This window comes from Rhinoraja longicauda, chromosome 9, assembly GCF_053455715.1.
Source record: "Rhinoraja longicauda isolate Sanriku21f chromosome 9, sRhiLon1.1, whole genome shotgun sequence".
In the NCBI taxonomy this organism is placed as follows: Eukaryota; Metazoa; Chordata; class Chondrichthyes; order Rajiformes; family Arhynchobatidae; genus Rhinoraja; species Rhinoraja longicauda.
In genome coordinates this window covers 70,188,741-70,215,145 of record NC_135961.1, presented here as the reverse complement: position 1 = coordinate 70,215,145, position 26,405 = coordinate 70,188,741, and the positions used below count along the sequence as shown (strand labels likewise).

General features: G+C 47.0%; 1 protein-coding gene across 1 annotated transcript in view; it reads left to right on the top strand.

Moving 5' to 3' along the window:
- The window catches only part of ehbp1 (EH domain binding protein 1), a 384,927-nt gene that overhangs the window by 28,649 nt on the left and 329,873 nt on the right, over positions 1 to 26,405 (top strand). Inside the window, exon 5 of the mRNA XM_078405706.1 lies at positions 1,713 to 1,766. Within this exon, the coding sequence (XP_078261832.1) occupies positions 1,713 to 1,766 (54 nt within the window). The remainder of the gene's footprint in view (positions 1 to 1,712; positions 1,767 to 26,405) is intronic.

Here is a 26,405-nt window from a genome sequence, read left to right as displayed (position 1 = left end):
ACCATCCTTTGTGTGAAAAAGGTACCCCTCAGATTCCTATTAAATCTTTTCCCCTTCACCTTAAACCTATGCCCTCTTGTGCTCTATTTGCCTACTCTGGGCAAGAGACTGTGCATCTACGTATCTATGTATGTGAAGAAAGTGCGTTTGTTTGGATTTTTATTATGAATTGTATGCTCACTTACTGGAATAGAATTATCAATGATTTGAAATAATTCAGTAGAACACACAACATAACAGGTCTTTGGCCCATGATATCTGTGCTAACTGTTTATGATGTCAATATAAACGAATCCATCGCCTGAAGATGGTCTCCTTGGCTTTCCATCCCTGCCTGTTTATTTGTCTGTCTAAACTTCTCATAAATGTTGCCATCATACCAGTGTCTACCCTCAACCCCCCCCCCCCCCCCCTCCCCGGCAGCGCGTTTCAGGTACCTATCACCATCTGCATAAACAAAAACTGGCCTTGCAAAGCTCCTTTCCACTTCCTCTTCTCGCTTTAAATCTCTTCCCTTCACGATTTGGTATTTCCACCCTCCCTAGGAAAGTGATTCTGACTGCCTGCCCAATCCATGCTTCACATGGTTTTGTAAACTTCTATCAGATTGTCTTTCAGCCTCTGATGCTCCAGAGAAAGCAATCCAAATTGTCCAACCTCTATTTCTAGCTCATGCTCTCTGATCCAGACAACATCCTGGTGAACCTCCTTTGCACCATTTCCAAAGTCTCTACAACCTTGCTGTAATGTGCTGACTACAACTTCTATCCATATATCTGTCAAATGGTGAATGCTTTACAAAAGTGAAGACAACATCCATTGTCCTATCCTCATCAATCATCTTCATCACCTCTTCAAAAAAAAGCATCAAATTTGTAAGACACAATGCCACACCAACTGTCCCAAGTAAAACCAACCTTGGTAAATGTGATTAAATCTATTTCTAAGAGTCATCTTCAATAATTTCCTTATCGCGAACGTAAGGCTTTCCACCCTATAATTTCCTGGTTTATACCAGTTGCACTTCTTAATCAAAGGAAGAATGTTGGCTATTCTCCAGTTCTCCATATCCTTGCCTACGACTAAAGTGGTTATCAACAATCCTATACCTGCCCAGGCCCCAACAACCTGTTCTCCAGCCTCTCTCAATAACCTGGGATGGATCTCATCACTTCTACTTGATCACTTCAACATGTCCTTGCATATCAGCATATCCTCCAGAAGATAGACACCAAAAGCTGGAGTAACTCAGCGAGTCAGACAGCATCTCTGGACAAAAGGAAAAGCTGACATTTCAGTGAAGAAGGGTGTTTGCAGTTCCGTCCTGTCCTGATATCCTTCGTGTCCTTTTCCATGGCAAAAACAGAATGGAAGTACTCATTTAGCACCTTGCCCACTTTTTGCCAAATTCACAACATCTTTCATCTTAAGTTTCCTGAACTTTGCCATCATTGTCTGTCTTCCTCACGGGGATATTCTGACCAGCCAACCTTTTAATGACTCCCACATGTTAGATGTGGACCTATTCAATAACGGCTGCTCCCAATGTGTTCCCCCATCTCCTGCTTAACAGTGTTGTCATTTTCCTTCCCCATTTTTCCTGAGGTTCTGGGATACTTCTTAACATTTGTGTTTTATTAATATTAAATGGGTTATAAGAAAAAAAAAGTAAAAGTATTCAATTATAATTGAATCCTATTATTTTTTTCCAGGATCCGCATGCTGAGGAGTTTGAAGACAAGGAGTGGACATTTGTTATAGAAAACGTGAGCTTAATAATGCCATTGTTTCACATTGTTTTCTGTTGAATTAATTAATGTCCCTCAGAATGTACTTTACAAAGTAATCGATTGCAAGTTGTCTAATGCTGACGAAAGATAGGTTATTGTTCCAAAAACATCCCATCATTGTCCTTTGGTTCTCTAAGGCTTTTACTTGTCTGATAAGTCTTCCATTGACAAAGGACAGATAAGTTGGTTGTTGGGCAATTTGGAGGAACATGGATAAGACTGGTTTGGTGGGATACAAGTCCCACCTGCCCGCGTTTGGTTCATATTCCTCCAAACCTGTCCTATGCATTTACCTGTGTAGGAAGTAACTTCCTGAGTATCTTCATGTACCTGTGTAGGAAGGAACTGTAGATGCTGGTTTAAACCGAAGATGGACACAATGTTGGAGTAACTCAGAGGGACAGGCAGCATCTCTGGAGAGAAGGAATGGGTGATGTTTTGTGTCAAGACCCTTCTTCAGACTGATGTCAGGGGAGAAGGAGATACATAGACAAGGAAGTGTGAGGGTGAAAATAGGACAATGGGAATGGAGATCAAGGAACATGTAGAAAAGATCATTATTAGCTGGGGGAAGGTAACAACAAAGCAAACTGGGATGAACAAGATGGACACAATGTTGGAGTAACTCAGAGGGACAGGCAGCATCTCTGGAGAGAAGGAATGGGTGACGTCACCCATTCCTTCTCTCCAGAGATGCTGCCTGTCCCTCTGAGTTACTCCAACATTGTGTCCAATTGTTCATCCCAGTTTGGCAAAAGAATAAATCAGGGAAGGTAGTGCATCCGTGGCTAACAAGGGAGATTAGGGATAGTATCAAAACAAAAGATGAAGCGTACAAATTAGCAAGAAAAAGCAGCCTACCAGAGGACTGGGAGAAATTCAGAGTCCAGCAGAGGAGGACAAAGGGCTTAATTAGGAAAGGGAAAATAGATTATGAAAGAAAACTGGCTGGGAACATAAAAACTGACTGCAAAAGCTTTTATAGATATGTGAAGAGAAAAAGATTAGTTAAAACAAATGTAGGTCCCTTGCAGTCAGAAACAGGTGAATTGATCATGGGGAACAAGGACATGGCAGACCAATTGAACAACTACTTTGGTTCTGTCTTCACTAAGGAAGACATAAATAATCTGCCGGAAATAGCAGGGGACCGGGGGTCAAATGAGGTGGAGGAACTGAGTGAAATCCAGGTTAGTCGGGAAGTGGTGTTAGGTAAATTGAATGGATTAAAGGTCGATAGGCTGCATCCCAGAGTGCGTAACGAGGTAGCCCCAGAAATAGTGGATGCATTAGTGATAATTTTTCAAAACTCTTTAGATTCTGGAGTAGTTCCTGAGGATTGGAGGGTAGCTAATGTAACCCCACTTTTCAAAAAGGGAGGGAGAGAGAAAACGGGGAATTACAGACCAGTTAGTCTAACATCGGTAGTGGGGAAAATGCTAGAGTCAGTTATTAAGGATGGGATAGCAGCACGTTTGGAAAGTGGTGAAATCATTGGACAAAGTCAGCATGGATTTATGAAAGGTAAATCATGTCTGACGAATCTTATAGAATTTTTTGGGGATGTAACTAGTAGAGTGGATAAGGGAGAACCAGTGGATGTGTTATATCTGGACTTCCAGAAGGCTTTCGACAAGGCCCCACATAAGAGATTAGTATGCAAACTTAAAGGACACAGTATTGTGGGTTCAGTATTGATGTGGATAGAGAACTGGCTGGCAGACAGGAAGCAAAGAGTAGGAATAAACGGGTCCTTTTCGGAATGGCAGACAGTGACTAGTGGGGTACCACAAGGCTCGGTGCTGGGACCCCAGCTATTTACAATATATATTAATGATTTGGATGAGGGAATTGAATGCAACATCTCGAAGTTTGCGGATGACAGGAAGCTGGGGGGCAGTGTTAGCTGTGAGGAGGATGCAACGCGACTTGGATAGGTTAGGTGAGTGGGCAAAGGCATGGCAGATGCAGTATAATGTGGATAAATGTGAGGTTATCCACTTTGATGGCAAGAACAGGAAAGCAGACTATTATCTGAATGGTGGCCGATTAGGAGAAGGGGAGATGCAGCGAGACCTGGGTGTCGTGGTGCACCAGTCATTGAAAGTAGGCATGCAGGTGCAGCAGGCAGTGAAGAAAGCGAATGGTATGTTGGCATTCATAGCGAGGGGATTTGAGTATAGGAGCAGGGAGGTTCTGCTACAGTTGTACAGGGCATTGGTGAGCCCACACCTGGAGTATTGCGTACAGTTTTGGTCTCCTAATCTGAGGAAAGACATTCTTGCCATAGAGGGAGTACAGAGAAGGTTCACCAGATTGATTCCTGGGATGGCAGGACTTTCATATGAAGAAAGACTGGATAGACTCGGCTTGTACTTGCTGGAATTTAGAAGATTGAGGGGGGATCTTATAGAAACTTACAAAATTCTTAAGGGGTTGGACAGGCTAGATGCAGGAAGATTGTTCCCGATGTTGGGGAAGTCCAGAACAAGGGGTCACAGTTTAAGGATAAGGGGGAAGTCTTTTAGGACCGAGATGAGAAAGTTTTTTTTCACACAGAGTGGTGAATCTGTGGAATTCTCTGCCACAGAAGGTAGTTGAGGCCAGTTCATTGGCTATATTTAAGAGGGAGTTAGATGTGGCCCTTGTGGCTAAAGGGATCAGGGGGTATGGAGAGAAGGCAGGTACGGGATACTGAGTTGGATGATCAGCCATGATCATATTGAATGGCGGTGCAGGCTCGAAGGGCCAAATGGCCTACTCCTGCACCTATTTTCTATGTTTCTATGTTTCAAACTGAGATAAAATGTAGTCGGAGACAGTAAGACTGGTTGGAGAACTGGGGAGGGATGGAGAGAGAGGGAAAGGAAGGGTTACTTGAAGTTAGAGAAGTCAATGTTCATACCACTGGGGTTGTAAGCTGCCCAAGCAAAATGTAAGGTGCTGTTCCTCCAGTTTGCACTGGGCCTCTGTCAATGGAGGAGGCCCAAGATAGAAAGGTCAGTGTGGGAATGGGAGGAGGAGTTAAAGTGTTTAGCAAACGGGAGATCAGGTAGGTTTAGGCGGACTGAGCGGAGGTATTCAGTGAAACGATCACCGAGCCTGCGCTCAGTCTCGCCGATATATAGAGGTCCACACCTGGAACAGCAGATACAGTAGATGAGGTTGGAGGAGGTACAAGTGAACCTCTGCCTCGCCTGAAAAGACTATCAGCATCCTTGGATGGAGTCGAGGGGGGAGTTATAGGGATAGGTGTTCCATCTCCTGTAGTTGCATGGGAAAGTACCTGGGGAGGGGGTGGTTTGGTTGGGAATAGACAATAGGTGCAGGAGTAGGCCATTTGGCCGTTTGAGCCAGCACCACCATTCAATGTGATCATGGCTGATCATTCTCAATCAGTACCCCGTTCCTGCCTTCTCCCCGTACCCTCTGACTCCGCTATCCTTAAGAGCTCTATCTAGCTCTCTCTTGAATGCATTCAGAGAATTGGCCTCCCCTGCCTTCTGACGCAGAGAATTCCACAGATTTACAACTCTGACTGAAAAAGTTTTTCCTCATCTCCGTTCTAAATGACCTACCCCTTATTCTTAAACTGCGGCCCCTGGTTCTGGACTCCCCCAACATTGGGAACATGTTTCCTGCCTCTAACGTGTCCAACCCCTTAATAATCTTATATGTTTCGATAAGATCCCCTCTCATCCTTATAAATTCCAGTGTATACAAGCCTAGTCGCTCCAGTCTTTCAACATATGACAATCCTGCCATTCCGGGAATTAACCTAGTAAACCTACGCTGCACGCCCTCAATAGCAAGAATATCCTTCCTCAAATTTGGAGACCCAAAACTGCACACAGTACTATAGACAATAGACAATAGGTGCAGGAGTAGGCCATTCAGCCCTTCGAGCCAACACCGCCATTCAATGCGATCATGGCTGATCACTCTCAATCAGTACCCCGTTCCTGCCTTCTCCCCATACCCCTCACTCCGCTATACTTAAGAGCTCTATCCAGCTCTCTCTTGAAAGCATCCAACGAACTGGCCTCCACTGCCTTCTGAGGCAGAGAATTCCACACCTTCACCACTCTCTGACTGAAAAAGTTCTTCCTCATCTCCGTTCTTAATGGCCTACCCCTTATTCTTAAACTGTGGCCCCTTGTTCTGGACTCTCCCAACATTGGGAACATGTTTCCTGCCTCTAATGTGTCCAATCCCCTAATTATCTTATATGTTTCAATAAGATCCCCCCTCATCCTTCTAAATTCCAGTGTATACAAGCCTAATTGCTCCAGCCTTTCAACATACGACAGTCCCACCATTCCGGGAATTAACCTAGTGAACCTACGCTGCACGCCCTCAATAGCAAGAATATCCTTCCTCAAATTTGGAGACCAAAACTGCACACAGTACTCCAGGTGCGGTCTCACCAGGGCCCGGTACAACTGTAGAAGGACCTCTTTGCTCCTATACTCAACTCCTCTTGTTATGAAGGCCAACATTCCATTGGTGTACCTGCATGCTTCCTTTCAGTGACTGATGCACTAGGACATCCAGATCTCGTTGAACATCCCCTCTTCCTAACTTGACACCATTCAGATAATAATCTGCCTTTCTATTCTTACTTCCAAAGTGAATAACCTCACACTTATCTACATTAAACTGCATCTGCCATGTATCCGCCCACTCACACAACCTGTCCAAGTCACCCTGCAGCCTTATTGCATCTTCCTCACAATTCACACTACCCCCCAGCTTAGTATCATCTGCAAATTTGCTAATGGTACTTTTAATCCCTTCATCTAAGTCATTAATGTATATCGTAAATAGCTGGGGTCCCAGCACCGAACCTTGCGGTACCCCGCTGGTCACTGCCTGCCATTCCGAAAGGGACTCATTTATCCCCACTCTTTGCTTTCTGTCTGTCAACCAATTTTCTATCCATGTCAGTACCCTACCCCCAATACCATGTGCTCTAATTTTGCCCACTAATCTCCTATGTGGGACCTTGTCGAAGGCTTTCTGAAAATCGAGGTACACCACATCCACTGACTCCCCCCTGTCAATTTTCCTAGTTACATCCTCAAAAAATTCCAGTAGATTTGTCAAGCATGATTTCCCCTTCGTAAATCCATGCTGACTCGGAATGATCCTGTTACTGCTATCCAAATGCTCAGCAAGTTCGTCTTTTAAAATTGACTGCAGCATCTTCCCCACCACTGATGTCAGACTAACTGGTCTATAATTACCCGTTTTCTCTCTCCCTCCTTTCTTAAAAAGTGGGATAACATTTGCTATCCTCCAATCCACAGGAACTGATCCTGAATCTATAGAACATTGAAAAATGATCTCCAACGCGTCCACTATTTCTAGAGCCACCTCCTTAAGTACCCTGGGATGCAGACCATTAGGCCCTGGGGATTTATCAGCCTTCAGTCCCATCAGTCTACCCAAAACCATTTCCTGCCTAATGTGGATTTCCTTCAGTTCCTCCATCACCCTAGGTTCTCCGGCCCCTAGAACATTTGGGAGATTGTGTGTATCTTCCTCAGTGAAGACAGATCCAAAGTAACGGTTTAACTCGTCTGCCATTTCTTTGTTCCCCATAATAAATTCCCCTGCTTCTGTCTTCAAGGGACCCACATTTGCCTTGACTATTTTTTTCCTCTTCACGTACCTAAAAAAACTTTTGCTATCCTCCTTTATATTATTGGCTAGTTTACCCTCGTACCTCATCTTTTCTCCCCGTATTGCCTTTTTAGTTAACTTTTGTTGCTCTTTAAAAGAGTCCCAATCCTCTGTCTTCCCACTCTTCTTTGCTATGTTATACTTCCTCTCCTTAATTTTTATGCTGTCCTTGACTTCCCTTGTCAGCCACAGGTGGCTCTTACTCCCCTTAGAGTCTTTCCGCCTCTTTGGGATAAATTGATCCTGCAACCTCTGCATTATTCCCAGGAATACCTGCCATTGCTGTTCTACCGTCTTCCCTGCTAGGGCCTCCTTCCAGTCAATTTTGGCCAGCTCCTGCCTCATGCCTCTGTAATCCCCTTTGCTATACTGTAATACTGACACTTCCGATTTTCCCTTCTGCCTTTCCATTTGCAGAGTAAAACTTATCATGTTGTGATCACTGCCTCCTAATGGCTCTTTTACCTCTAGTCCCCTTATCAGATCAGGATCATTACACAACACTAAATCCAGAATTGCCTTCTCCCTGGTAGGCTCCAGTACAAGCTGTTCTAAGAATCCATCTCGAAGGCACTCTACAAACTCTCTTTCCTGGGGTCCATTTCCAACCTGATTTTCCCAGTCTACCTGCATGTTGAAATCTCCCATAACCACCGTAGCATTACATTTGTGACACGCCAATTTTATCTCCTGATTCAACTTGCACCCTATGTCGAGGCTACTGTTGGGGGCCTATAGATAACTCCCATTAGGGTCTTTTTACCCTTACAATTCCTCATTTCTATCCATACTGATTCAACATCTCCTGATTCTATGTCTCCCCTTGCAAGGGAATGAATATCGTTCCTTACCAGCAGAGCAACCCCACCCCCTCTGCCCACCTGTCTGTCTTTTCTATACGTTGTGTACCCCTGAATATTCAGTTGCCAGCCCTGGTCCTCTTGTAGCCATGTCTCAGTGATCCCTACAACATCATACTTGCCCATGACTAACTGAGCCTCAAGCTCATCCACTTTATTTTTTATACTACGCGCATTTAAGTACAACACCTTAACTTCTGTATTTACCTCCCCTCTCACATCGGTCGCAAATGGCCCTGGCCATAATCTCTTTTCCCCTCTAGAACGTCTGTTCCCATTCTTCCGAGAGTCTTCTGCAATATCTCCTGCATTCCCTTTAACCTCATCTTCATATTCACAATTTGTTAACCCCTCCCCCCCACTACTTAGTTTAAAGCCACAGGTGTCGCACTAACAAACCTGCCTGCCAGAATGTTTGTCCCCCTGCTGTTAAGATGTAACCCGTCCCTTTTGTACAAGTCACCCCTAGCCCAGAAGAGATCCCAGTGGTCCAGAAATCTAAATCCCTGCTCTCTGCACCAGCCCCTCAGCCATAAATTCATACCCTCTATCTCTCTGTTCCTGGCCTCACCAGCACGAGGTACCGGTACCAGTCCAGAGATAACCACCTTCGACGTCCTACTTCTCAGTCTTTTTCCTAACTCTCTAAACTCCCGCTGTAGCACCTCCTTCCTCTTCCGCCCGACGTCATTCGTGCCCACGTGCACAACGACTTCAGGTTGATCGCCTTCCCTCACTAGGATTTTTCTGAAGCCGGTCCGTGATGTGCTGAACCCTGGCACCAGGGAGGCAACAGACCATCCTCAAGTCCCTCCTGCTGCCACAGAATCTTCTGTCCGTCCCTCGGACGATGGAGTCACCCACCACTACGGCTCTTCCTGACTTCGGTCTCCCCTGTCGAGTATCCTTGCCAACAGGTCCGCCACTCGGACTGGAAACGTCTTCTGCCCCGACAGTTCCCAAGAGGGTATACCTATTTGCAATAGGCACAGCCACTGGGGTCTCCTGTAGTCCACGTCCACTCCCCCCTGAAACAATCTCTCACCTTCGCTCGACCTGGACCCTTGGCGTGACAGCCTCACAATAGGTCCTGTCGAGGAAACTCTCGCATTCCCGGATGGCCCTGAGGTCATCCAACTGCCTCTCCAACTCCACCACACGTCCATTCAGGAGCTGCACCTGGACACAGTTCTTGCAGGTGTAGCTCCCAGAAGCTCCAGCGACGTCTCTATCTTCCCACATCCTGCAGGAAACACACTGCACCAACTTTTCCGCCATTACTTTGTGTCTATAAACAGTTCAGGCTTAAAACAATCGTAACCTCCTCACCTCGCCGAAGACTCGCAGCCAAAGACTCGCACTTTTCTCACAGGGCACTTTTCTCACTGGGCACTTTTCTCACTGGGCACTTTTCTCACTGGGCACTTTTCTCACTGGGCACTTTTCTCACTGGGCTGCACCCGAACAGGGCTGCACCCTTTTGCAAGTCTTGCTTATATCACCAATTAAATTGCCTGATTGTCCAATTTACCAGACTTCTCACTTAAATGATCAACCAATCCACGTATTCTCTTCTAACTGACTTATTACACTGTAATTGCCACTCACTTACTTTCAGCCAATGGTGGTCCTCTCTCCAACTTCCCGACCTTTACAGACTGATTAACAGTGCCCTATTGGCGCTCTTTTTAAACTGCCGTTCCTACCACTATTAGCAGGCACTTACTTTCAGCCAACGGTCGTCCTCTCAACAGTTCAACAACAACAGTTCAACAGAGCTTTATTTATCATTCGGTACCAAGGTACCGAACGAAACTACATAGCAGTCACACACAAAAAAGAACACAAGACACATGACCCCAACACAAACGTCCATCACAGTGACTCCAAACACCCCCTCACTGTGATGGAGGCAACTCTCTCCAACTTCCCGACCTTTACAGACTGATTAACAGTGCCCTATTGGCGCTCTTTTTAAACTGCCGTTCCTACTGCCGTGCGGTCTTACTAGGTCCCTGTACAACTGCAGAAGGACCTCTTTGCTCCTATACTCAACTCCTCTTGTTATGAAGGCCATCATTCCATTGGCTTTCTTCACTGCCTGCTGTACCTGCATGCTTCCTTTGAGTGACTGATGCACTAGGACACCTAGATCTCGTTGTACGTCCCCTTTTCCTAACGACAACATTCAGATAATAATCTGCCTTCCTATTCTTACCACCAAAGTGGATAACCTCACACTTATCCACATTAAACTGCATCTGCCATGCATCCGCCCACTCACACAACCTGTCGAAGTCACCCTACAACCTCATAGCGTCTTCCTCACAGTTCACACTACCACCCAGCTTTGTATCATCTGTAAATTTGCTAATGGTACTTTTAATCCCTTCATCCAAGTCATTAATGTATATTGTAAATAGCTGCGGTCCAAGCACCGAGTCTTGCGGTACCCCACTAGTCACTGCTTGCCATTCTGAAAGGGACCCATTTATCCCCACTCTTTGCTTTCTGTCTGTCAGCCAATTTTCTATCAATGTCAGTACCCTACCCCCAATACCATGTGCTCTAATTTTGCCCACTAATCTCCTATGTGGGACCTTGTCGAAGGCTTTCTAAAAGTCGAGGTACACCACATCCATCGGCTCCCCCCTGTCAATTTTCCTAGTTACATCCTCAAAGAATTCCAGAAGATTAGTCAAGCATGATTTCCCCTTCGTAAATCCATGCTGACTTGGAACGATCCTGTTACTGCTATCCAAATGCTCTGCAATTTCGTCTTTTATAATTGACTCCAACATCTTCCCCACCACTGATGTCAGACTAACTGGTCTATAATTTCCCGTTTTCTCTCTCCCTCCTTTCTTAAAAAGTGGGATAACATTAGCTACCCTCCAATCCACAGGAACTGATCCTGAATCTATAGAACATTGGAGAATGATCACCAATGTGTCCACAATTTCTAGAGCCACCTTAAGTATCCTGGGATGCAGACCATCAGGCCCTGGGGATTTATCAGCCTTCAGTCCCATCAGTCTACCCAACACCATTTCCTGCCCAATGTGAGTTTCCTTCAGTGACTCCTTACCCGTCTGGCAATAAAATACATGTAGTTTAAACCAACCTTCCTTCCTCGCTCACTGCCTTTCTCCAATGTGCTGTCAAAATGCAGAACATGCCCAAAAAGATTGTGGCAAGTTACATGGCAAACTCTGGAGGTGAATGGAAATGGAGGGGGTGGGGTGGCCAATGTTTTTACTTGCATTGTCTCTGAGAAAGTACAGTCTAGATATTTAAAAAGTAAATGCAGTCTATAGGATTGAGTGAACCACTTTATAGGATTTGTGAATATTGCTAGTCATCTTCGAAATTTGTAATGAATTTTCTCCATTTAATCCAGACTTATTTTTGATTTTAACAAATAGTATTTTCACGGAGGAGATAAATAGGAGCAGGTGACAGTTTTGTCTTTCATGGATACTTCAAAGATGCAATGAGGCCATTGGAGGAAATTAAGCTGAAGGAAGTATATATCAAAGTCAGACAATATTGGTGCAAAATAGTGGAACTTCATTCACTCCTTTTAAACTATTCTGCCATTTGAGTGGAATCAATGAACTGGAGATGTTGGTTTACAAAAAAGGCAAAACATTGGAGTAACTCAGTGGGTCAGGCAGCATCTCTGGAGTAACAATGCTGTCTGACCCGCTGATATACTCCAGCACTTTGTGCCTGGCATGTAAGTAGATTGTTTTGATTTGTTTCTTTCCATTTTAGTTATTCATTTATATATATTTTTATTGGCTCCTCTGCCCTCTCCAATTATCCCAGGGACGATGACGGTGAGCCAACTTCAGTTCAAATTAATGATCACACTTCTTAAATCATACTAATTTCTGCACTTCAAACATCAAAAGAGAAAATGTTGGAAACACTCAGCAACAAAACTCTCTTTCTCTTTTCACATTTGCCACCTGATGTGCTGAGTATTCCAAGTATTTTCTGTTTTTATTTAAGATTTTATGCACCTGGAAGTTTTCTTTTGCATTTTTACTTTAAAAGTAACCATTTGTGAACCACTTCAATATTTCGAGCTTGTGAAAAACAAATGAGACTTTTCATGTCAGCAGATACTTTCCATGAAGATTAGAGGATGTTGTGAGGAGCTCATTTGATTGTTCCAGGCACTATATTTTCTCTTTAGACTTGTTTAAAGGCATGCTTAGAGTTTGGGAGTTGTTACAGACAATGCATGACAATGCATGGCACTGCAGCTACGACAGCCCGTTGCCAGTGTTTCTACTGCCACACTGTGGATTAATGGTGCTATTACACAAATGTGATCCTCACACAATTTGGGCATTGTGCTTCAAAACCCAAACCAAATCTAGCACATAACAGATCATAGCTAATTACAATCAGGTTTTCGTAAATTACATGGTAAATATATTTTCTAGTGATTCATGATGGTTTAGTGCAGAAATTCCAAGGGTATCTCTAATCCTATTGACTCGAGGAAGCTGCAAAACAATCAAAAGTAAGGATAGACACAAAATGCTGGAGTAACTCTGCGGGACAGGCAGCAACTCTGGATAGAAGGAATGGGTGACGTTTTGGGTTGAGACCCTATAATTGTCAGTTGTACCAAAAAACAGAACAGTGAAGTTCTTACTTGCAGCCGCACTAAAGGTCTGTAAGCACAGTACACATAGACAACAAAATTAAAATAAATAAATAAATTATTAGTGCAAAAACAGTCCAAAGAGCCGAGTGACACCAAGACAATTAGTAGTTTAGTAGGTGTTTGTAGTGTTCAGTTGCCTGATAGTTGTTGGGAAGAAGCTGTTCCTGAACCTGGAGGTCATAGTTTTTGAACTGTATCTTCTTCCTGACAATAGACATTGAATAGACATGATTCAATGTGATCATGGCTCATCATTCTCAATCAGTACCCCGTTCCTGCCTTCTCCCCATACCCCCCGACTCCGCTAAACCTACGCTGCACGCCCTCAATAGCAAGAATATCCTTCCTCAAATTTGGAGACCAAAACTGCACGCAGTACTCCAGGTGCGGTCTCACTAGGGCCCTGTACAACTGCAGAGGGACCTCTTTGCTCCTATACTCAACTCCTCTTGTTATGAAGGCCAAAATTCCATTGGCTTTCTTCACTGCCTGCTGTACCTGCATGCTTCCTTTCAGTGACTGATGCACCAGGACACCCAGATCTCGTTGTACATCCCCTTTTCCTAACTTGACACCATTCAGATAATAATCCGCCTTCCTATTCTTACCACCAAAGTGGATAACCTTGTTGGGACATAGGGATTGGCCAGGTAATAGAACCCTCGGATTGGGTTACGGTCACGGGGTGAGGAAGCGCGGGGTATTTAAATGCTTGGCGCCAAACGTTAGATTAGAGATTAGATTAGTGAGTGAAGTTAGTGTTCGTCCAGAAAGAAGTCTGTTGCGTTTGTCACGGGTTTTATACCAATAAAGTATTTGGATAATACCACTCGTCTGGACTCACTACATTGGTGACCTCGAACGTAGGAAGAAAGCAGCAGCATGTCGCAGGCGGGAGCGAGCGCGGGCGAAATCCATCTACCGCCGTTCTGGGCCCATCAGCCGCACCTGTGGTTTGTGCAGGCAGAATCACAGTTCCATCTTAAAAAGGTGGAGGAAGACCAGGAGAAGTACCACCACCTGGTGAGCTGTCTGCAGGCGGAGGTGGCTGCGCGGGTCAGCCGATACCTGACCAGTCCACCCCAAACGGACCAGTACGTGGGGCTCAAGAAGCTCCTGCTGCGGACCTTCGGCTGGGCCCAGAGCCAGCGGGCTCTGAAGCTCCTCCATTTGCCAGACCTGGGGCAGCGGCTGCCGTCGGAGCTGATGTCCGAGATGCTGGCTTTGGCGGGCGACCATCAGCCGTGCATGATATTCGAAGCGGCCTTTCGGGAGAAGCTACCTGGGGACGTCAGGTTGGTGTTGGCAGACGTCCCTTTTGAAGATCCGGTAGCGTTCGCCGAGAAGGCCGACACGCTCGTGAGGGAGCGCAACGCCCGAGACGGCTCCGTTAACCGGGTCTCGAGGCCCAGCGGCAGTCGGGGGTGCGGCCGGGAGAGCGATGCATCGGCCGCTATTTCGCAGCCGGCCCGCCAAGAGAGGGCGGCGGCGCCTGTTCATTGGCAGCGGGCTCGACCAACAGAGCCGGATAGGCGTGGCTGGTGCTCTTTCCATCGGCGGTGGGGCAGCGAGGCACGAAGCTGTAGATCCCCGTGTTCATTTCCGGGAAACGCCTGGGCCGATCGACTGTAGAGGCAGTCTCGGTTGGCCGTAACCACCGCCTCTACGCTACGGATCAGAGTACCGGGATCGTTTTCCTAGTGGATACGGGAGCGGTCGTAAGTATTGTACCCCCCTATGACTGTGAAGTTCGAGTGGGGGAAAAGGGACCGCCCCTAATTGCAGTGAATGGTAGCACCATCCGTACATACGGTAAAAGGACCATGTCCCTGTCCTTCGAGTCCAGGACTTACCGTTGGGAATTCATCGTTGCGGATGTGGGCCAAGCCATATTGGGGGCAGATTTCCTATGGGCGTTTTCCTTGGTCGCAGACGTCCGAGGGAGGGGCCTACAACCCTCGGCTGATGTACGGCCTCGGGGTACTGGGCCAGAGGCTTCTACAAGCGCCGCCCCACCCAGCCTAGTTATCCAGTCCATTACCACGGCTCCCGGTCAGTTCGATGCGGTCCTAGCCGACTTCCCGCAGCTCCTCGTCCAGCGTTTTGATTCACCTTCGGAGAAGCACGGGGTCGTCCATTTCATCCCAACCGAAGGGCAGCCGGTTTTTGCCCGGGCACGGGGCCTCCCACCCGACAAGCTGGCCAGGGCGCGAGAGGAGTTCCTAAACTTGGAGAGGTTGGGAATTATTCGGCCTTCGAGTAGTCCGTGGGCCTCCCCCTTGCACATGGTTTCCAAAGCGTCTGGGGGGTGGAGACCATGTGGTGACTTCCGTCGACTCAACGCGGCAACACGGCCGGACCGCTATCCGATTCCACACATTCAGGACTTTTCAGCTAGCCTGGAGGGGGCGACAATATTTTCAAAAATTGATTTGGTGCGGGGACACCATCAGATCCCGGTCCACCCACCGGACATTCCGAAAACAGCGACCATCACCCCGTTCGGACTGTTTGAGTGGTTGCGTATGCCTTTCGGCCTTAAAAATGCAGCTCAGGCATTCCAGCGTCTGATGGACCGGGTGGGTCGAGGGTTGCCGTTTGTCTTTATTTATCTAGGCGATATTTTGATTGCCAGCCGTTCGGTCCAGGAGCACTTGGTCCACCTCCGCACGGTGTTCCAGAGGCTGCAAGACCATGGCCTGATTCTCCATCCGGACAAATGCCAATTCGGCCTGTCCGCGGTGGATTTTTTGGGTCACCGGGTTACTCCGGCCGGTGCCACTCCTTTACCAGCTAAGGTGGACGCGGTCCGCTCTTTCCCCCGCCCGACTACCATCAAGGGCTTGCAGGAATTCGTGGGCATGGTCAATTTCTATCATCGGTTCGTGCCTGCAGCAGCTCGGGTTATGCGCCCCCTTTTTCAATGTCTCGCAGGTAACCCCGCGGAGTTGGTATGGTCCGTAGCTGCGGAGACGGCTTTTGTGGCGGTCAAACAGGCTCTCGCCAACGCCACCATGCTGGTGCACCCGCGCTCCTCCGCCCCCACAGCACTGACGGTGGATGCCTCAGACGTGGCGGTGGGTGGGGTTTTGGAGCAGCAGGTCGACGGTAATTGGCAGCCTCTGGCGTTTTTTAGCAGGCAGCTCTCTCGAGCGGAGCTCAAGTACAGTGCGTTCGATAGAGAGCTCCTGGCCCTTTATTTAGCAGTCCGCCACTTCCGTTATTTTTTAGAAGGCCGTTCTTTCGTGGCCTACACGGATCACAAACCTTTGACATTCGCTTTTGCTAAGGTTTCTGATCCGTGGTCGGCTCGCCAGCAGCGGCACCTAACCCTCATTTCGGAGTTTACGACCGATGTCCGTCATATTGCGGGTAGGCTGAATGCCGTTGCTGATGCCCTGTCCCGGCCGGCCATTCCCTCCGTAGCCGTGGTTGGTAAACATGTGGATTTCCAGGAGCTAGCGGAGGCTCAGCGCCTGGAAGGGACTGCCGCGGTGTACGCCTCCACAACCTCGGGACTGCGTTTAGAGCAGGTGGCGTGTGGCCCCACAGGTATCAAGTTGTGGTGCAACGTTACTCTCCCACGCCCTCGCCCGGTGGTGCCTGCCGCTCTGCGGCGTAAGGTTTTTGAGGCCATTCATGGCCTGGCACATCCGTCCATCAGGGCGACTTCAGCCATGGTGGCTGACCGGTTTGTCTGGCATGGCCTGCGAAAGCAGGTGGCAGCCTGGGCACGCGCCTGCATTCCGTGCCAGACCTCCAAAGTCCATCGTCATGTCCAGCCCCCATACCAGAGATTCGAGGTTCCCCCCGCCCGTTTTTTCCACATCCATGTGGATTTGGTGGGTCCATTGCCCTATTCTAGGGGTTACACTCATCTACTGACGGTGGTTGATCGGTTCACTCGTTGGCCGGAGGCGCTCCCGTTGTCGGACACCTCGGCGGCCTCCTGTGCACGGGCCCTGGCGTTGCATTGGGTGGCTCGTTTCGGGGTCCCGGCTATCATCACTACAGATCGGGGAGCCCAGTTCACCTCGTCCCTCTGGGCCGCGCTGGCGCAGCTGTATGGTGCTCGATTACAGCAGACCACCGCCTACCATCCCCAAGCCAACGGGATGGTTGAGCGTTTCCATCGGCAGCTGAAGGCGTCCCTCTGTGCTCGCCTGACTGGCTACGATTGGGCTGACCAGCTGCCTTGGGTCCTTCTCGGCATTCGTACGGCCCCGCGGGCTGAGCTGGGCACATCTTCGGCCGAGCTCGTCTACGGTTCGCCCCTGCGGGTGCCGGGCGACATTCTCCCTTCCACTCCCGCCTTGCCGCCATCCGTCACGTCAGTCTTGGGCTCCCTCCGGGAACGGGTGGGTTCTCTGGCTCCAGTCCCCACCTCTAGTCACGGAAGCACAGCAGTTCACGTTCCTTCGGAATTGCGGAGCTGTGATTTTGTGTTTCTTCGGAAAGATTGCCACCGCCCCCCTCTCCAGCCGGTTTACCAGGGCCCGTTCCAGGTGCTCAAAAGAGGGACTGTAACCTTCACCTTGCAGGTAGGAAATCGTCAGGAGCTGGTTTCAGTGTCCCGTCTCAAGCCGGCCCATTTGGACCAGGACCTCCCCGTGTCGGTGGCTCAGCCGCCGCGCCGGGGCCGGCCTGTGGCTGCTCGACTGGTCCCGTCAGCGGCGCCCAGTTTACCACCTCTTGGGCCTCCACCGCCTATGGTTGGTCCCGGGCTGCCGTTGTTCATCAAGTGCCCCCCGTCACCTACACCCTCCGCTCCAGTGGACCCCCCATCGCCTCCAGCGGCGGCGTCCACCCCGCCTCCTGTCACGCTGGGGGTATCGGTTTCCCCCATCCGTACACATTCTGGGCGGGAGGTTCGGCCGCCCGTGAGGTATGGTTTCAAGGGTTCTGGGGGGGGGGGGTCATGTAGGGACATAGGGATTGGCCAGGTAATAGAACCCTTGGATTGGGTTACGGTCACGGGGTGAGGAAGCGCGGGGTATTTAAATGCTTGGCGCCAAACGTTAGATTAGAGATTAGATTAGTGAGTGAAGTTAGTGTTCGTCCAGAAAGAAGTCTGTTGCGTTTGTCACGGGTTTTATACCAATAAAGTATTTGGATAATACCACTCGTCTGGACTCACTACAACCTCACACTTATCCACATTAAACTGCATCTGCCATGCATCTGTCCACTCACACAACCTATCCAAGTCACCCTGCAACCTCATAGCATCTTCCTCACAGTTCACACTACCACCCAGCTTTGTATCATCTGTAAATTTGCTAATGGTACTTTTAATCCCTTCATCCAAGTCATTAATGTATATTGTAAATAGCTGCGGTCCCAGCACCGAGTCTTGCAGTACCCCACTAGTCACTGCCTGCCATTCTGAAGGGGGCCCATTTATCCCCACTCTTTGCTTTCTGTCTGTCAACCAATTTTCTATCCATGTCAGTACCCTACCCCCAATATCATGTGCCCTTATTTTGCCCACTAATCTCCTACGTGAGACCTTGTCGAAGGCTTTCTGAAAGTCGAGGTACACCACATCCACCGGCTCTCCCCTGTCAATTTTCCTAGTTACATCCTCAAAAAATTCCAGAAGATTAGTCAAGCATGATTTCCCCTTCGTAAATCAATGCTGACTTGGAACTATTCCGCAATTTCGTCTTTTATAATTGACTCCAGCATCTTCCTCACCACTGATGTCAGACTAACTGGTCTATAATTTCCTGTTTTCTCTCTCCCTCCCTTCTTAAAACGTGGGATAACATTAGCTACCCTCCAATCCACAGGAACTGATCCTGAATCTATAGAACATTGGAAAATGATTACCAATGCGTCCACAATTTCAAGAGCCGCCACCTTAAGTACCCTGGGATGCAGACCATCAGGCCCTGGGGATTTATCAGCCTTCAGTCCCATCAGTCTACCCAACACCATTTTCTGCCTAATGTGGATTTCCTTCAGTTCCTCCGTCACCCTAGGATCTCTGGCCACTAGAACATCTGGGAGATTGTTTGTATCTTCCTTAATGAAGACAGTTCCAAAGTACCGGTTCAACTCGTCTGCCATTTCCTTGTTCCCCGTAATAAATTCCCTTGCTTCTGTCTTCAAGGGACCCACATTTGCCCTGCCTATTTTTTTCCCACTTCACCTACCTAAAAAAGCTTTTACTATTCTCCTTTATATTATTGGCTAAAGAATATTTGTTGATGTACTGAATCTCTTTAATATTCAAAGGAACTAGAGGTGTTGATGGGCTTTCTTTATCATTGCATCAATTTGCTGGTCCCAGGACAGATCTTCAGAGATATGCACACTCAGAACTTGAAGTTGTTTACTCTCTCCACCACTGACCTGTTGATGAGGACAGGTTTGTGGATCCTCAGCCTTCCTCTTCTATGTTACGCCGCATCTGCGCACAGGATGAGGTGTTTCACACTAGGACATCACAGATATCCTCATTCTTCAGGAAACGGGGCTTCCCCTCTTCCATTATAGATGAGGCTCTCACTAGGGCCTCCTCTATATCCCGCAGCTCCGCTCTTGCTCCCCCTCCCCCCATTCGTAACAAGGATAGAGTCCCCCTTGTCCTCTCCTTCCACCCCATCAGCCAGCGTATCCAACAAATCATCCTCCAACATTTCTGTCACCTCCAATGGGACCCCACCACTGGCCACACCTTCCCATCTCCTCCCCTTTCTGCGTTCTGCAGAGACCATTTCCTCCATAACTCCCTGGTCCACTCGTCCCTTCCTACCCAAACCACCCCATCCCCAGGCACTTTCCCCTGCAACTGTAGGAGGTGCAACACCTGTCCCTTTACCTCCCCCCTCGACTCCATCCCTGGACCCAAACAGTCTTTTCAGGTGAAACAGAAGTTCACCTGCACCTCCTCCAACCTCATCTATTGTATCCGCTGCTCCAGATGTCAACTTCTGTACATCGGCGAGACCAAACGCAGGCTCGGAGATCGTTTCGCTCAACACCTTCGCTCAGTCCGCCTTAACCAACCTGATCTCCCGGTGGCTGAGCACTTCAACTCCCCCTCCCACTCCCAGTCTGACCTTTCTGTCATGGGCCTCCTCCAGTGCCATAGTGAAGCCCACCGGAAATAGAGGAACAGCACCTCATATTTCGCTTGGGCAGCTTACAGCCCAACGGTATGAACAATGACTTCTCCAACTTTAGATAGTTCCTCTGTCCCTCTCTTCCCCTCCCCCTTTCCAGTTCTCCCACTGTCTTCCTGTCTCCACCTATATCCTTTCTTTGTCCCGCCCCCCAACATCTGTCTGAAGAAGGGTCTAGACCCGAAACATCACCCATTCCCTCTCTTAGATGCTGCCTGACCTGCTGAGTTACTCCAGCATTTTGTGATACCTTCCTCTTCTAAATCAACAATCAGCTCCTTGAACTTACTGACATTGAGAGTAAGGTTATTGTTCTGGCACTATTCAGTCAGATGATCGATCTGCTTCCTATACTCTTACTCATCATTATCTGCAATTCGTCCATCCACGGTGGTGATGTCAGCGAATTTAAAGGTGGGGTTTAACTGTGTCCCACTACACAGTCATGGGTTTAGAGTGAGTAGAGCAGGGGGGTGAACCTATTTGAGGTGCCCCTATTTGACAGTTATCGTGGAGGAAGTGCTGTTGCCAATTCGTACTGATTGTGTTCTGTTGATGAGGAAGTTGAGGATCCAGTTGCAAAGGGTTCAGAAGAGAGACTTAGTTCCCTGAGCCTGGTAATAAGTTTGGAGGGGATGTTGGTGTTGAGCGTTGAGCTGTAGTTGGTGAACAACAGTCTGATGCATGTGTTCTTATGTCTGAATGGCCCAATGCAGAGTGAAGAGCCAGTGAGATCTCATTCCCTGTTGATCTATTATGGTGTTTGTCAAATTGTAGTGAATCCAGATAGGAGTTAATATGTGCCATAACCAATCTCTCAAAGCACCTCATCGCCACAGACGTATGTGCCACTGGTTGCTAGTCATTGAGACATCTTACCTTGCTCTTCCTGGGGACTGGTATTATTGATGCCCTTTAAAGTACGTGGGAACCTCAGACCTCACTAATCAGAGGGTGTAGATTCCCACAAAAACTCCAGCCAGTTTATCTCCACAAGCTTTGAGGACGCGGGCAGGTCCAGGCAGTTTCCGAGGGATCACCCTCGTGAAGGATCTTCAGACATTGTCCTCGTGGCTGAGATTACAATGTCATCAGGGGCTATGGTGTCAAAGGAGGCACATCAATCTTCTCCCTATCGAATGTGTAGAATGAGCACATCTGCAACTGATGCCTCACTGTTGCTTGAGCTGCCACTTAGTTTCACCTTGTAGAAAGTAATGGCGTGTAAGCCCTGCTACAGCTGCCGAACGTCCATCTAAGCGTTATTGGGAACATTGATCTGATTAACAGTGGTGGCAGTGGTGGTGGCAGTGATGGTGGCAGTGGTGGTGGCAGTGGTGGTGGCAGTGGTGGTGGCAGTGGTGGTTGCAGTGATGGCAGTGATGGTGGCAGTGATGGCAGTGGTGGTGGCAGTGATGGTGGTGGCAGTGATGGTGGTGGCAGTGATGGTGGTGGCAGTGATGGTGGTGGCAGTGGTGGTGGCAGTGGTGGTGGCAGTGGTGGTGGCAGTGATGGTGGCAGTGGTGGTGGCAGTGGTGGTGGCAGTGATGGTGGCAGTGGTGGTGGCAGTGCTGGTGGTGGCAGTGATGGTGGTGCTGGCAGTCTCAAGAATTATTGTCCCCCTTGCCCCAAATGTCTGTTCTTCCTCTGCAAGCTTGCCGAGACTTATTCCTCCCTACCGCATTGACCTACTACCCTACAGGAGAGCACATACCATCCACTCTCCACACTCTCCCTTTGCAAAAACGTAAGCTGTTTATGTTCCAAACCCCTGAATTTGTTCCCTTTAATTTGTTTTCTTTCTTTTCTCCCTAAAAATATATCTATCAATCTGAAGCTACGATTGCGTTTCCTGTCACTGGGCTTTCAGATGTGCACCTTTTGTGTAATTGTCTAAAAGTCACAATGGAATGTTTCCATATTTTATCTTTGTTGTAATGATTAAATTTGATTGATCTTGAGTTGCAAGGACAAAGGAGTCTACATTGTGACTTGTTCTAATGTCTTGTATTTGAATTGCAAGCTGCAAGAAAATGTTGATAACATTCTTTGTCTGCCTTTCATTATGATTATGTAATGTAATTTGTGGTATAGCTAATTAGTGTGAACGGGAAAAAAACCCATCCCTGGTCTCCAATCCTCAAAGGAAATTAGAAATCATCAATTTGAAATACCCGTATTTTCTGTCGTTACAAAGTTGAATCAATTGCATCTTTTCTGTGCATTGTAAAGTCTCATTTTCAAATTTTCTTTGTAAAAATCTATGAATAATTTTTTGACCACTGTATTTTAATGAATTGGTCGTCTTGTTGTATAAACATTTAGATTGTGTTTCGTAAAACTAAGCTTCTTTCAAAAAGAAAACAATTGTAGATTGTGCAAATCTGAAATAACAGCAAGATTATGAAGACACCAAGCAGGTCAGGCAGCATTTTCAGAGAGAGGAACCTACAGTTCTGAGCAATGGGCATTGAGCTTGTATATTTACTAGAATCGCTCAGAAATGTTTAGTTTATTATTGTCACGTGTATCGAGATATAGTGAAAAGCTTTTGGTGTCATAAACTGGCTTTTAATTTAGTTTAAAGATGCCGTGCGGAAACAGGCCCTTCGGCGCGCCACACTGACCAGCGATCCCTGCACATTAACACTATCCTACACACACTAGGGGACAATTAACTTACAAACAAACCTGTACGTCTTTGGAGTGTGGGAGTAACCACCTTGGCCTTCCATAAATGATTCCTGAGGGCATTTTATTCTATTAATTCACAGATTCTTTAGTTCCACTTGGAGAATTTGTCTTTCGTGTGGAAATGGGAGAGCCTGATTAACCTGGCAACATTACCACACTGAATATTACCCATTCACTGAGAAGCCATTGATTCAATGGAAAGGCTTTACAAAGTTTATGAGGAGCTATCTCTTGTTAAATATAGTTTCATAACCAAATATCTTCCAGCAGATTCTCCCTGCCTCTCTTCCTTTGGTGCAAAGTCAGCACCCGGAATGGTAATTGTTTCTCTCTCCACACATTTTTCTGCTTTGCTTCCCAGCATGTCCACTTTGCTTCCACTTCAAAACATTGTGTAAAGCACATGCAGGGAGATCAGCTTTCTCACGTCTTTGACATAAAGATTACAAATTGGGGAGAAAACCCTGGAGTGGAGCAAGAGGGATAGGGAATTGATGGAATTTATTACAAAGTTAATTCAGAGGAAGGCCTGAGGAAGGAATGCCAGAAATAAGAGGAAGGCCTGAAATAACATTTGGTCATCGCTAAAGCCTTAATAGATATAATAGGAACATGAGGAGTAACTTTTTCACACAAAGGGTGGTGGAACAAGCTGCCAGAGGAGGTAGTTGAGGCTGGGACTATCCCAACATTTAAGAAACAGTCAGACAGGTACATGAATAGGACAGGTTTGGAGGGATATATGGACCAAACACTAGCAGGTGGGACTAGTGTAGCTGGGACATGTTGGCTGGTGTGGGCAAGTTGGGCTGAAGGGTCTGTTTCCACACTGTATCACTCTATGTCTCTAATTGGGTGGTAAATTTTCAGTGGCTTATTTTGTTGGCTAAACCTTCCTACACTCATCGTAAAATATTCGACGTTTAGACAACTGGTCATGACACCTTTAAATTATATTTGTTGTTAGCCAAGAGGGGGCAGCATTTAATTAATATAATTTTTACAGGATTCAAAATCAGGTGACTGGAAAACTAAAATCAGCAGGTTATCTGGGTCGTTGGGTCACTGCTCAGTGCGAAGATGAAATGAATGCAGCGGGAAGCTAAGCTTTCCTGACCCTTCAAAGAATAAATAGGAAAAGAAGTAAGAATAAGCTATTGTGCCACAGGGAGATGATGAAATTCAAGATCCATGCACATAATCTCTGGCTGAACCTCTGAAATGTTAATCCCTAGGTAGAATTATTTGAGCTGTAGATTGTATTTTATCTTAGAAATGGCAGTGTATCCAACAATACCTATTTGTGCATGATATTTCTTACTAAATCTTAAGAGAATAAAAATGCTTCAAGAAACATTTGATGATTATTTGAAAATAGCTAGGAAGCTCTGTTTTGAAAATTTGTCAATTTGCTTCCTGCAAAAATTGGTTGTGATTTCTTATTATGGAACTGTCAAAATGTGCTAGACATTTGAGATGATCAGGTCCTAGGCTTTCAACTGCTTTCAATTATTCTGTCCATTCCTTTCAGCAGAACTATTTCAAATGGGGAAGCAGTTAATGCTTCAGCATTGAAAATTCACATTGAAAGTGCAATTTTACGATAGTATTAAGCAGATTGGCAGTTTCTAACTGCACATGTTAGCTTGAATTCCGTCGGTTGTTTAAGTTTTGTTGGCTAACTTTCCAGAGATGGAAGCATTAATTAAAGCCATCAAACACTTGTATTGCTCTGGAGGTTTGGTGTGTAATGTTCGATATGTAGATTTCAGTGCTGAAAGTTAATGGACTTTAATGGAGGAGAGGGGGTGAGGAGGGGGGGGAGGGAGGTGTTTGTAGAAATTACCTAAATTTTGAAAATTCCTAACTCCTACTGCTGGGTTGTAAGCTAACCAAGCGGAATATGATATGCTCTTCCTCAAACTGGCTTGTGGCTTTACTCTGACAATGGAGGAGGCCTAGGACAGAAAGTTCAATATGGGAATGGGAAGGGAAGTTGAAATGGTTAGCTACCGTGAGATCCAGCAGGCCTTGACGGGCCAAGTGTAAGTGTTCAGCTAAACAAAGTACTGCAGATGATAGTTAATACACAAAAGATACACAAAGTGCTGGAGTAACTCAGCGGGTCTGGCAAAATTCCAAGATAGAATATGTCAGCAACTTGGGGAGAAGGAGGGGCAGGTGGAGGGGAGAGGTCGAGTGGACAGCAGTGGGGGGGGGGGGGGGGGGAAAGGTTCATTTGGCTGATAATAGCTGGAAATAAACTGTCCCTGAATCTGGAGATGTGCATTTTCAAACTTCTATACCTTTTGCCTGATGGGAGAGGGGAGAAGAGGGTGAGACTCGTCCTTGATGATGCTGGTGGCCTTGCCAAAGCCATGTGAAGTGCAGATGTATTAGGGTTAGTCAGAAATGAATCGGCTTCAATCACCAATCTTAGAAACATAGAACATAGGTGCAATAGTAGGCCCTTCGAGCCAGCACTGCCTTTCAATATGATCGTAGAAAATAGGTGCAGGAGAAGGCCATTCGGCCCTTCAAGCCAGCACCGCCAATCAATGTGATCATGGCTGATCATCCACAATCAGTAACTTGTGCCCAACTTCTCCCCATATCCCTTGATTCCACTAGCCCCCAGAGCTCTATCTAACTCTTTTAAATTCATCCAGTGATTTGGCCTCCACTGCCCTCTGTGGCAGAGAATTTCACAAATTCACCACTCTGGGTGAAAATGTCCCTTCTCACCTCAGTTTTAAATGGCCTCCCCTTTATTCTAAGACTGTGGCCCCTGGTTCTGGACTCCCCAACATTGGGAACATTTTTCCTGCATCTAACTTGTCCAGACCTTTTATCATTTTAGGGTTAGGTGATCATCCAGAATCAGTAGCCCTGTTCTGGCTTTTTCCCCATATCCCTTGATTCCCTAAGCCCTGTTCCGGCTTTTCCCCCCATATCTCTTGATTCCTTTTGCCCCCAGAGCTAAATCTAACTCTCTCTTGAAAACATTCAGTGAATTGGCCTCCACTGCCTTCTGTGGCAGAGAATTCCACAGATTCACAACTCTCTGGGTGAAAATTATTTCCTCATCTCAGCCCTAAATGGCCTAACCCTTATTCTTAAACTGTGACTCCTGCTTCTGGACTCCCCCAACACCGGGAACATTTTTCCTGCACCTATTCTGTCCAATCCTCTTAAGGATTTTATATGTTTCTATAAGATCCCCTCTCATCTTCTAAATTCTAGTGAATACAAGCCCAGTTGACCCATTTTTTCTCTGAGATGCTGCCTGACCTGCTGAGTTACTCCAGCATTTTGTGAAATAAATACCTTTGATTTGTACCAGCATCTGCAGTTATTTTCTTACATTCTTTCTCGTACGTCAGTCCCGCCATCCCGGGAATTAACCTGGTGAACCTGCACTCCCTCAATAGCAATAATGTCCTTCCTCAAATTAGGAGAACAAAATTGCACACAATACTCCAGGTGTGGTCTCACCAGGGCCCTGTACAACTGCAGTAGGACCTCCTTGCTCCTAAACTCAAATCCTCTCACAATGAAGGCC